General features: G+C 37.3%; 1 protein-coding gene across 2 annotated transcripts in view; it reads left to right on the forward strand.

Moving 5' to 3' along the window:
• Nucleotides 1-42: 42 nt before the first annotated feature.
• Nucleotides 43-13161, forward strand: part of ARHGEF12 (Rho guanine nucleotide exchange factor (GEF) 12) — a 155046-nt gene continuing 141927 nt past the window's right edge. Inside the window, exon 1 of one of the 2 annotated variants that reach the window (XM_011964974.1) lies at nucleotides 43-412. In XM_011964974.1, coding sequence (XP_011820364.1) covers nucleotides 381-412 — 32 coding nt within the window. In that variant the 5' untranslated portion in view covers nucleotides 43-380. The remainder of the gene's footprint in view (nucleotides 413-13161) is intronic. The other variant, XM_011964973.1, reaches the window with a different exon arrangement.

The raw sequence follows: 13161 nt of genomic DNA on the forward strand, positions 1-13161 counted from the left end.
AGGAGCCGACACCCGTCCCAGAGCTGATCCCGCCCCAGCCCCGGCGGGAGTCGCGGGTCCCCTTCCCACGGCGCGCGGACTTCTCTCTCTGAGGAAGTTTCTCCTTGTGCCTTCTGGAGGATTTGTCGCTAGCTCGACTCACTCTGGACTGACTCGCTCCCTGGCTTTCTCAGTTTGTTTTGGGAGATAACTTGTTTTCCTCCAACCCGCATCCGTTGACCCCTTCCAATCGGATGGTCTAGATGACTGAATGGAGTTTTGAGTTGGACTTTTGTGTCCCTGACGGAGTTGGGCCTGATCCCAGAGCACTGGGGGTGGGGAGGAGGTGTTACTGTAAAATGCAAGTTGGATAAAAGGAGGACCTCTCGCCAAGGGCCCCAATGAGTGGCACACAGTCTACTATCACCGACAGGTTGGTATGAATTCCTCCTTCGCTCGGCCTCCCGGAATGGGGCCCGACCTAGCAGGGGAGTCAGATTGCCTTTGGCCAGCGAAGTTGACAGGCAGAGGAAAGAGGGTTGTTTCGGAGCAGTGCAGTTAGCCTGGGGTTGCTGCCGAGTTATCCAGTTGATTGGCTTTTGGAAATGTAATTTTTCCGGAGAGAAACTTCCCTCCCGATTCTCAGAGAAGGGGGAGGCAAAACCATTATTGTGGTTTTCCGCCTGTAGTGTGCATTAGGATTGTGTACTCGTCTGGAAATCAGAGGAGAAGGTCATTTTGGGTGAAGGTCGGTGCCTGAAGTCGGCTTGGTATTGGTGTGTTATTTCTCAGCTTCAGCCCTGTCCTGCAGTAGGTTCTCAAGACAATTACATTTTAGGAATTTCTACCTGTGAACTTAATGTTGAGCCTACTGCATGGTGACCTGGGAACTTGATCTCTTTGAGATGTTGACCTGCACAGTGTTTAATTATTATCTAATAACTTTCCAGAATGTTGACATTACCAGTAAATCACAGGTTCTTGCTGGAAGCAATGTCCAGGAGCTGAAGAAATGAGGGTAAATCATGGGATTTGCTTTTAATTCTTGTATTTAAATATTTCATCTTCCAGAAACACTTGGCGTTTAAGAGAGATAAACCGTAAGCATAGTATAAGCGCGCAGCTGAATTTGTTGAGTTCTGTGTCTGTCCTTTATAGCACTTACCAGTGTTGCATGGTGGTGTGTGGCGAATGGAGCTAGACCATGTGTGGTTGAAGTACAGTTTGCTTATCCTAAGTTACTTTTGTTTATAGGGCAAGGGATAAAAAGCATATTGATTCCTTGACCACATTTCATTTCTCAATTTCATTATGACACTGCATGCCAGTCCGAAATGTCAGCTTGCTTTATTTTTAAGTTAATCTTCAAATTATTATATCATGAAAAAATAGATCAAGTAACTGAATTAGAGGGTCAAAGCTCTTTGATGAAAAGTGCAACAATAGTGCTTCTGCACAAAGTAGTCTAATTTCCTAATAAGAGTTTTACCCAATTGTAAGACTCATTTGTTGATTTTAAAAGGGCCAAATTCCATTATCATACCATAACAGCTACTCCAGAAACAGAACTTCCTCTTCCTGTTGATGCTTTCCAGCATCACATGAATGTTCACTTAAAAGAGTCCGTTAAATATTTAAACCATTTATATTTACTCTTTGTGTATTTTTCAAAGTGGGTTTTCATTTTCAATGAAATAATTTTTAACTTTTCCAAGAATACACTTACTGTAAGTATTGACAATGCTTATCTTGCTTTCTTCTGGTTATCCCCATTTTTCCCCTTTCAGGGTGTTTCACTTCTGAGAAGTCACTTTTACCGGTGTGGGGATAATTGTTTTCCTGGTTCATTCAATTATGGCTCTTTCTGTTGAGCCTGTAAACAAAAGTCTTAGTAGGAACTAATGTAATGTTGGTTTTCATTGCGATGCTGAGGTGTTTAATTTATAGAAACAGAACGAACTCATTCCACACACAAGTGAGTTAAAAGCCCTCAAGTAATGATTTTTCTTCAGCATTGCTTCTCAGAGATTTTCCTTGTCTTCTCGTTATCTTGGAAATAGAATCTTGGGACTTCTATCCTCTTTATAACTTAGGTGGCATATAAACATTAAATAAGGATGAAATTGTTGAAAGCCTGTTTTTTTTGTTTTGTTTTGTTTTGTTTTTTGTTTTTTTTTGCCAGGCACTATGCTAGGCACAAGAGATTACAAAATGAATATTGTAAGATTAATCTGCAGATTGGTTTGGGCATTAATGTTTTTTGAATAGGTTCAGGTGCTGCTGCCTAATTTTACATTTTTTTTTTTTTTTCAAGAAAAGAACCTTGGAAAGCCAATTAATAAGCACTACTGAGACCTGTTTCATAGGAATTTTTTTTACTAGGGTCTTTTTTTATTAAGAATTATTCCTATTTGACCACATTTAAATATATTTCGTAAATATAAAGCATTCGTTTGCTGTTAAGATAGTAATTGTTCCTAATTTGAATATATGTTGTGGTGAAATCTGGAGGTACTGGTTTAGTAGTATTTCTCTGCCAAGGTGTCTTAACAAAGTTATGAGTATATAATAGTTTCTAGTTTTCTCTCAGCCGTACCTCATCCTTTTTTTGCAGTGTCTAACTCTTACTGTAGGTATATTTTGCTGATTCTAGAGCTATTGGAAAATTAACAGCGCCAGTGTAGCTTTTTAGATAGAGATCCTTTCAAGTTTGAAGTGCTGTATGTGGTATGGCTTTGTTTCGTAGAGTGTGCAGAACCACCAGGCCAGCTGTGTGAGTTAGAGTTCTTTCATTGTGGTGCTTCTGACTACAGAGTCTGTCTGTCCTCAGTTGAAATCAGACTAGCTGGTTTTGGGCGTTGTTCTGTTTTGCAGTTTGTGGCAGGCGACACATGGCTGAACAAGATAAGGGTTTTATTCTTGTGTTAGGGACGTGCTGGGGCTGGGATGGAATTCAGCTATGTTTAGGCTCTGATTGGTCACTTTGGATACTCAGAACTCTGTTACATCCTGTTATTATTTTGCAGTTAAATCAACACATTTTGCTTGCTCTCTTCTCTTTCCCTTCATCTTTTACTCCCCAGTCCGCACCCCTTTTCTTAAAACCTAAAACTCGAACTTTTTAAAAAACTTTGAACTCAAACTATGTTCATGGTAGCTATTACTTCTATGTAGTATATCCAAACAGCTTTTTAAAAAATTCTAAGCAATTTATGAGCCCTGGAGTCTGTAGTTTTCATCATTTAGAATGAGCACTTGACAAGTGTAGAAATGTCTGATTGCTGCTTTATAGTCTGCATTGATTGCTGCATTCAGTCTTAAAATATATCCCAATTGTTTCCAGTCCTCCTACATGTCTTTCTTGTATCCCTGATAATTTAGGGGTCCTATAGCAATTGGAGTTTCTTCTGAGAGGTAGAGAGGAGAGAATGCCCTTTCAGTAGACTCAGTAAATGATTTCAGGCCAGTGTCTATAACATTGAATTTTCAGGGACAGTACAGGTAGGAAAGTTATAAGGTTCTTCCTTGAAATAAATGGACTTTGTTTTGTCTAGGGCTTATGAATTTTGTAGTTTTTGATTTATAGATAAAGATAGGTTTTTGATTTAATTTTTTTAAAGCACTGAATTCAGCTTTAAGCTGTTTAACTTAAGCAAATTTTTTAAGTGAGTGTGGAAACCTGTGACTTTATATGCCTGTACCCAGCATTTAGCATTTTCATTAATGATACTTTTTTCTGTCAAAATTGCTATATAATGCTTTTGATTAAAAAAAAAAGAGCTACTCATGTTTATATGTTATTTTCAACATTGCATGAGTCATCTGTCTGCAAGGTAAAATTATTTGTAACCTTTTCTTGTAAAGTCAGCCAGTCGATAAGTACAAAATTGAAATGGGGGCTAAAAATCACAGTGTTTTGTATTCAGTTTTGTCTTTGCCTTTTTAGTTCAGTATAAAATCTTGAGTCATAAAAGTATGCAATAGTACATTCACTTGTACAGTTTTACATGAGTCAACATGCAGAGTCTAAAGTAACTTTTTTTGAAAGTACAGTGTTGTAATCTTCCTGATTAATGGTACATTTATATGACGCTCATATTCAGTGAGGTGACAAGAGAAGCTTTATTTGAAATCATTACAAAAATATGTTAACCCTGTAATACCACTTAACACATTGGTGGTTTCCAGTTGTTAACATGTATATATCATTGAGTTAACATGTAGGTTTTTTTTTGTTTTTTGTTTTTGAGTCTTGCTCTGTCACCCAAGGTGGAGTGCAGTGGCGCACTCTCTCCTCACTGCAACCTCTGCCTCCCAGGTTCAAGCGATTCTCCTGCCTCAGCCTCCCGAGTAGCTGGGATTACAGGCGCCCACCACCACGTCCAGCTAAGTTTTGTATTTTTAGTAGAGACAGGGTTTCACCACATTGGCCAGGCTGGTCTTGAACTCCTGACCTTAGGTGATCCACCCGCCTTGGCCTCCCAAAGTGCTGGGATTATAGGCTGGAGCCATCGAGCCCAGTGGTTTTTTTTGTTGTTGCTGTTGTTTTTTAACTAAGTTTGAATTTTTAGTTTAAGAAATGAAATTTGAGGTGAACATTCATGGAATCCGTAAATGGTGAATTTTATATATTTTTCTGTGGAGCATTGCGATTCCAGGGAAAACAGTTGGAAAATATTTCATTATACATATGTGGTTGCCTCTTCTAAATGTCATCCAGAGGTGGGAGTGAATTGCTTCCCAAACTGATATGGGTCACAGAAACAGCAAGATAACATACTGGTTCCCAGGGAATTGAAGGGACTCTTTTGCATCATGGTTGTCTGAGATTATTAGAAATGTGTCTTATATAACTTCTTGTTTCCTAGAAATTGACCATGACACATTTTCAGGAATAGTAGCTTAACTTCCTGTGGTCTCTTCTGTGAAAACTAGGTTTTGATGATGTTCTTGAGCTTTATTTGAAGACGTGCTCCTTTCCCTTATAATAATTACAGGTTTTCAGAATAGTGCCATGTGAATTAAAATTTTTAAATCAACAAAATTACATTTTTGCCTTCTTTTGAGTAAAATACCATTATGTATGTAATGATATCCTGTAGTAGTATAATTCTTTAACATTTACAATATTTTCAGTTCAGTACTGGGCAGATCATGTTTCTGTCATTTACACTTTAAGCTAACTCATACAGTTTAAGTCAAGATTATGCAACTAGAAAGGACAGATCCAAGTTTTAGCCTTGATTTTCTGGCTCTCAAGTCCCCCATTTTTTTTTTTTCGTTTTAAATTATTGTCTTTCTTTGTACTGTATTTTTCTGTGCTTTTTTCTTTTAGTAACTCTCCAGCTTGATGAAATCAGTTGAATTTTTCTCTTACAGCATACTTTCTAGTACCTTACCCATTCTAATTTTAAATATCTCTTGAGGATAAAGCTTTTGTCACTTCCTCAGGAGACTGAAGCACAATCTGATAGATCTTGCTGTCAGGAAGTTTTTCCTGATCTTTAGGTCTAACTTTTCTTTTAAGTTGTCCTGTTACTTGTATGTACTTGCTGTACCAAGCTAAATAATGCTCTCCTCCCATTTTATGTTTGTATGGTATGATTCTAAATGTTTCAGACGGTTATTCATTATGCTTTCTGGTCCTCTTCCCTTACTCTTTGCTTAGCCAAGCTGTATGCTTTCTGTTGATCCATTGTCTAAAAATCAACTTGTTTCTCTTAACATTTTATTAGCTTTTTTCTCAGTTGCCCTCCTAGTGCAAAAATATGGGTAAAGAGATTCTCAAGGTCATGTTGATTCAATTTTATTTTAGATAGTCTTTAGAATGGATACGAGATATGTCACAGTCAAATGAAACAGATTTATACAAACAGCATGATTACCAAATCAACTAATTAAGCAATTACTCATGTTCTAAAAGGCTTTTTACAAAGCGATTCTTTCAAATATGAGTACCCTCAGTGTAACAAATGTTATCAATTCTATGACAAAAGGGTAGGGTAGAAATAATGTTAGCCACTTTTGATTGAAAATCATCTTGTTGCAATAGGATGAAATACATCAGGAAGTTTCTTATTTTTTCTAGTGGTTTTTCAGTCCATTATCTTAAAATGTAGGTGAAAACATTCGTCATTGTTTGGTGTATTTTTACCTTATAGTTTTGTCTCCTCTTATTTCCATGTATTAGTGAAATAGCAATGCTTAGCAGTATTTTTTTCAGTAAACTGGATATTGTGAAAATTGAAATATTTTACTTTCTTGCTGTTGTATTTACAAGAATTGTTAATGACAAGACACAGTAATAGAAAAAGTGCATCTTTAGATTATTATAAAATCTATAAGACTGTAGACCTTTTGAATATTTTATTAGCATATTTTCTTTGGTACTAATTTAGTTTCAAATTATTGAAATAGATGTCCTTGTTTTGTGTTTTGCTAATATTAATATTTTGTATTTTGGTAATATTAAAATTTGCAAACATGCCAAATTTAGAGCATTTTACTTTTTCAACTTAGAATATCTGGAATCATCAAGATAGTCATATAGGAAAGACCGCCGTAAGGCAGCTTCTAACTCCAATAGAAGCCTGTGAAGCTAGTGCCTGGACAGAGGCTATGTCTAAATTACATGAGCATATATTGTTGACTTTTAGTAAAAGAAAAAATACACTAACTTTACCTCTTGACTTAGCATGCACCAATGCAGTTCAGATTCATACCAAAACAGGATCTTTTACTAATTCAAATGCTGAGTCCTGGTTTTTGAGATCATAGTCACATGACAGGCCTGGGTGGCTTCTCAGTGTCTAGAGACAAGCAAATCGACTGGACAATGAAAAGTAGGTTTCCTGTCTTGAACTGCAAGTAACAATTCATGCAGAAACTGGAACTATATAAGAAAGCCTGGTTTTAGTTAATGCTTTCAATTAGCTGCTTGTCACACTGCTTTTTCTTTTGGTGTTATATAACACATTAGAGTCATTTAAAGGTATGCTCTGATACTACAGTTTTTGTCAAATATTACATATAAATGTTGATTTTACATTCATACACTCAAAAGATCAAAGAGGACTTTGTAGATCTTTTGTGGATTCAAAAAAATGTAGATTATTTTGTTGTAGAAAAACTGGCCAGGTGCAGTGGCTCACGCCTGTAAATCCCAGCACTTTGGGAGGCCGAGGCGGGCAGATCACTTGAGGTCAGGAGTTCAAGACCAGCCTGGCCAGCATGGTGAAACCCTGTCTCTTAAAAATACAAAAATGAGCCGGACCAGGTGGCACATGCCTGTAATCCCAGCTACTTGGGAGGCTGAGACAGGAGAATCGCTTGAACCTGGGAGATGGAGGTTGCAGTTAGCCAAGATTGCGTCACTGCATTCCTACCTGGATGACAGAGCAAGACTCCGTCTCAAAACAAAACAAAACAAACAAAAAACAACAAACTGGAGACTTCATCAGCCTCTGAAGGACTGATACCTGAAATTGATCTTGTAATGCAGAAAGTGGCTATATGTTGTCCAGAAGAGTAACAGATACCCCAAATACACTTAATACACAAGAAATCTTGTGAAGGTGCTTAGACATATCCTTCCATAGATTTTAGACGGGTTATCTGCCTATGTTCCAGACACAAGCTGATATGTTGTGGTTTGCCCAGTATAGTCTCTGTGGTTTACTCAGAGGAAGTGGTTCTTGTGGGTGAAGGTCTGATCTTTTCAGAGATTGTTGGTGGCACATGCACTGTCAGCCTATTTCCTGTTTTATTGGCTGTTTAGCAAGACCTTCTCAGGGCAAATGCTGCTGAAGAGGTATTTAAATATTTTGTATTGGCAGGATAGATGGTTATAATGATGTATTATTATATCACTACCTCTCAGCTGATACGAGAATTAAATTAATGTTTGTGAAGTGCTTTGAGATCCTGGGATGAAAAGTGCAGACATGTTCTTAGTCATTTGCAGGTTACTGCTATGTTCAGATATTGCTCTCTTGAAGTTAAAACATGTTCATGTAGTGAAGTGTTACTCTATCAAACTTGATTTCTGTAACCATTCAAGTGTTGTTTTATCACAAGAGTCATGATTAGAATTTTTCCCCTTTTTTCCGCCTTCTTTCAATGCTCCTTTATAATTTTACCCTATAAGAGTTTCCTTAATAGATTCCTTGCTCTAGTACTGGTTAAGGCATATTTACCAAACTTGACACCTAGCAAGCTTGTCCAACCTGCCTTATTTTGCTGTTGTTCTTCTGTTTTGTTTTATTTTAGGCTTTCAGCAGCCTGAAGCCATGGTTTCTAGTTTCTGTCTCTAGTGATAAAACGGAAAAGAGGGATGAGGAAGGGGCTTTACTAGCCCAACCAGAAACAGAAGCTAAGAACCCATAACTGTATTCTCTCTCTTGGACAACCCTGACTAGAGCAAACTTCTTTGCCAGTTTAACTGGCATACTAAAATAATGAAATTGTGAGAATTTCCTTTGAGATTAGTAACTGTACCATCCATATACAAAACACTATATTGCTTTGCTGAAACCTGAAATTGAGCAAACTGATAGAAATGCATATGACATACTCCTGTATACACACACACACACACACACACACACACACACAGAGTATTTAGCCTTGGACATTAAAAAAATTAACAATGAATGGGGGCAGGGAGAGGCTTTATTTAAAGCTAAATTGTTAGCTAATACTTGAGTTCTTCAAGGGTATAAGAATAGTTCTTCTTCGTTTTTAAGTAATTACCAGTAGCCTTATTATATTTTTATTTTTCAATACTGAAAAGCAGAAGGAAGAAAAATCAACGGCCCAAATGATCCAACTACCCAGATGCTGCTGCTCAGGTTAAACACATACACACACACACACACACACACACACACAAAATTCAAACCATATATAATGGTATAAAAAAAGTATTCCTACACACCTGTTAGTTTTCATACCCTCTCCTCATAGGTAACAGTAGTTAAATTTTTGTGGTTTATCTTCTGAAACATTTAAAAAATATACCAGCCTATAATTTTATTTTTTGCACCTACTCCATAATAAGTGTATCTGTCAGCTTTTGCTAGGTTATGCTGCTATAGCAACACTATGAAATTTCAGTGGCTTGCAACACTGCTTTTCTTCTTGCTTTTGTTATACCTTGTTGTCTGTGGATTGACTGCAGCATTGCTTCACATTTCTTATTTTGGAACCCTGGCTCAAGGAGCATCCCCTGTCTGGCTGTGCCATTATTGTGGATGAGGGAAAGAGCAAAAAAACAGATGCAGGCATACAATGGCTCTTAAAGCTTTCACTCAGTCATGGTGTATATCACATCAGCTCACATGTCCGTGGCCAAAGCAAGTCATATGGTCAGAGCTCACTGTCAGTGGGGTAGGGATGTATATAGTCCTTCCACAGGTGGCACTGCAAGTTGCATGATAACAGATAAGGCTGTATAATCCTCTTAAGGAAAGTAGAGGTTAAATAATTTGGAAGAATAATATAGTCTACATCAGCAAGTTCAGTAAATGCTTGTTAAATGGGTTATTTGGAGTCCATGAAAGTTTTTTTTTTTTTAAAGTGGGAAATTCAGACATAAACAAAAGTACAGAGAATGGTGTCATTAACCTCCATGTTCCCTTCATTACTTCAGCTGTTAACAATGTAGGGACAATGTTGGTTTATCTGTTTTCTTTCCCCCCTTCTCACTGGATTATTTTGAAGCAGTTTTTGGATACTATAATTTCACTTACAAGTATTTCACTAAGTAACAAGTGTTTCACTAAGTATTTTTAAGAGATAAAGTCTGAAAGTGTGACTTCTTATAGTAAATTATTACTGTCTGATAGTTTGAGGTAATAGTACTATAGACTGACAGGTATCAAGCAGCAGAGCACGTTAATAGAGTGTATCTAGAATTTGACAGCCCGACCTTGTTTTGATTTCATTTTGAGTATTTCTGGAGGAGGCTTACAACAGAATGTCATCTACTTTTCCAGCCTCTCCTTCTCTCTCTCTCTCTCTCTCTCTCTCTCTCTCTCTCTGTGTGTGTGTGTGTGTGTGTGTGTGTGTGTAGCAGAAGCAGGTAATTAACCTCTGGAAAAAATAACATTGCAACAGATTTGATTTGCAGAGGTTTCATTTCTCACTGAGCCTCTGTTGGAATGATGCCAGTTGAAAGGAATCCCAGCTCTTAATGGCTCCAAGTCTTCTGGGAGCTCTCGGTGATGTTATTTTCTTTGGAGAAGAACATCAAAATCATTTATGAAAATCCTGTGTTCACCCATGCCATTTGCTCTGCGGAGAAAGGATCTATCATATCTTTAAGATGATCTCTAAGATGATATAAAAGTAAAGAAATTCATCTATCTAATTTTAGTGTAGAAATCATTAATGCCACTTTCAGCTGCTCACGTTAGTTTGTCTTGAGGGCCTGAAAGCCTCCATTTTGATTCAAGATGTCGTAGATTTTATTAACATTCAGTATAACCAGTAAGTTTGTCATTTCCATGGTTGTAGGGAATATGAGGCATTCTGTTATGGATCTAGGATTACAGTTTCACAGGACATTCTTTTTCGGGGGGTTAGGTAATAAACAGTGGGACACAAAATAAACAGATATACTCTCTTCAGTTTGTAGATTTTCAGGTGACAATGAGGTAGCAGAAGAGGATTTGTGCAGCTTAGGAATTAAATTATTGTATATAACATGATAGAAATATTTTGGTATAGTACCACTATCAAATTAATTTTATTTTCTTAACTACTTTCATTGTGTACAGAGACACTTATATTACAGTAGTCTTTATAGATATCCAAATAGCTTTAGTTTTTTCTAGTTACATTATATTGCTAGTCTCATTTCAGAGTCCATGTAGGAACTACAGTAGAAAAGTAGCTATCACTGGCTTGTAAATAAAATTACTTAATTTTGAGTTTTTCTTGGGAAGGAAAAACCAGTTTTTCAGAATCAGTGGAGTTGATTCTGGCTTTGGTTACTTGGGACAGTATAGTCTATTTAAAATATAAATAAATAAAAATTTGCCCATGAAGAATAACTTTGACTTGCCATGATTCATATTGTTTTTCTGTTGTTGTATCACAATTGAGAACATTAGTTCTAGAGGTAATAGTTTGTCAGTACGGGTTGAGTAGCTCTAATCCAAAAATCCAAAATCAGAAATGCTTCAAAATCTGAGACTTTTTGGGTGCCATGTGTCACAAGTGGAAGATTCTACACATAAGTACATAATGCAAACTTTGTTTCATGCACAAAATTATTTACAGTAGTGTATAAAATTACCTTCAGGTAGGGGCCAGGCACGGTGGCTCAAGACTGTAATCCCAGCACTTTGGGAGGCCGAAGCGGGTGGATCACCTGAGGTCGGGAGTTTGAGACCAGCCTAAACAACCCGTCTCTACTAAAAATACAAAATTAGCTGGGCATGGTGGTGCATGCCTGTAATCCCAGCTACTCAGGAGGCTGAGGCAGGAGAATCACTTGAACCAGGGAGGTGGAGGTTCAAGTGAGCCAAGATCATGCCACTGCACTCCAGCCTGGGAAACAAGAGTGAAACTCCATCTCAAAAAAAAAAAACCAAACAATAAAAAACAAAAAAAACCCTTCAGGCTGTGCATATAGAGTGTATGTGAAACAATGAATTCTGTGTTTAGACTTGGGTCCTATTCCCAAGATATCTTACTATGTTTATGCAAATGTTCCAAAATATAAAAAAAATTCAAGATGAAACGCTTCTGGCCCCAAGCGTTTTGGGTAAGGGATACCCAACCTGTACCTTTGTTAGGATAATATACTTGTACCTTGGTTGCATTTTAGTTGCAATTGTTAGTTGCACAATTTGGGGGAAAGTTTGAGGTCTGTATAGTAGTTACTCTATTTACCAAGAAGCCCTGCATGGTTAGAATTCTTGAGACAGTTATAAAGTTGAATTGGGTGTGTTGCCTGGATGTGAACAGTAAAAAAGGAGAAGCTTCTCACCATACAATTATAGCTTAAAAGGATACAAGGTACAATTCTGTTTCCAAATATAGAAAGTAAGTCAAATACTATATGGATATGTAATAGTAATTACATTGATTTTGACTCCCTGGCCAACTTTTTTTTGAAGCTATCATTTTTGTCAGAGATAAAAAGTAGCTTTTAAAGGAAAAGATATCTTAGCCCTTAATTGTGTGTGTGTGTGTGTGTGTGTGTGTGTGTGTATTTATTTATATATTTTAGCCCTTGTAAGAGAGGAGCAGTGGAAGGGAACTGAAGGATGATACAGAGAAAAGAGCCTGGGTTTTAGTGTGTTAGGTTTGTTCTGTTACTAGCTGGGAGACCTTGGGCAAATTTACCTCTCATTAGCAGTTTAATTTTCTCATCCGTAAAAATGGGAATAATACCTACTTTGCAGAATTGTCATGAAGATTAAATGATGAGAGTGTGTGTAAGTACTTAGCACATAGTAAGAGAGAGGTCAGGAAGTTATAGTAGCTGTTATTGTTTAAACCTCAGGAATTAGCTAGGTTTTCCTAGAACTTTTGTCTGTGCTTGTAAAATCATTTTGAATCCATATGTATTTTTAGCAGTTGCGGCTAAGATAGTTTTTTTCGCTTGCTGTGACAATAATTCATTATCTTTTATATTTCAGACTATTTTTATAATTAAATGCGTTTGCGAGTGAGGCATAGATTTAAAAGAGTTATTTCAATTCAGACTGTGGAACATCTCTTCACAAAATGGGTTAGATAGTTTGGATTGGCAGTATACTTTTAAATCTGCCTTCGATCACTCAGAATTTGTCCAGTTCTGTATTTATTAACATTAGTTCATTTATTTATTCAGTAAATATTGAATGCCTGTTCCGTGTAGGTCATTGTCTTGGCTGTTATTTTGAGCTCTTGCTACCTGCTGAATTATATTTTAAAATGAAGAAATTTACCTGATAGAGTGATATTTATTCATCTGTGCTGAAGATTAAAGTGAGAAGTATGTGGCCGGGCGCGGTGGCTGACGCCTGTAATCCCAGCACTTTGGGAGGTCGAGGCGGGCGGATCACGAGGTCAGGAGATCAAGACCACAGTGAAACCCAGTCTCTACTAGAAATACAAAAAATTAGCTGGGCGCGGTGGTGGGTGACTGTAGTCCCAGCTACTCGGGGGACTGATGCAGGAGAATGGCGT

Source organism: Mandrillus leucophaeus, unplaced genomic scaffold (genome assembly GCF_000951045.1).
Source record: "Mandrillus leucophaeus isolate KB7577 unplaced genomic scaffold, Mleu.le_1.0 Scaffold71, whole genome shotgun sequence".
Taxonomy (NCBI): Eukaryota; Metazoa; Chordata; class Mammalia; order Primates; family Cercopithecidae; genus Mandrillus; species Mandrillus leucophaeus.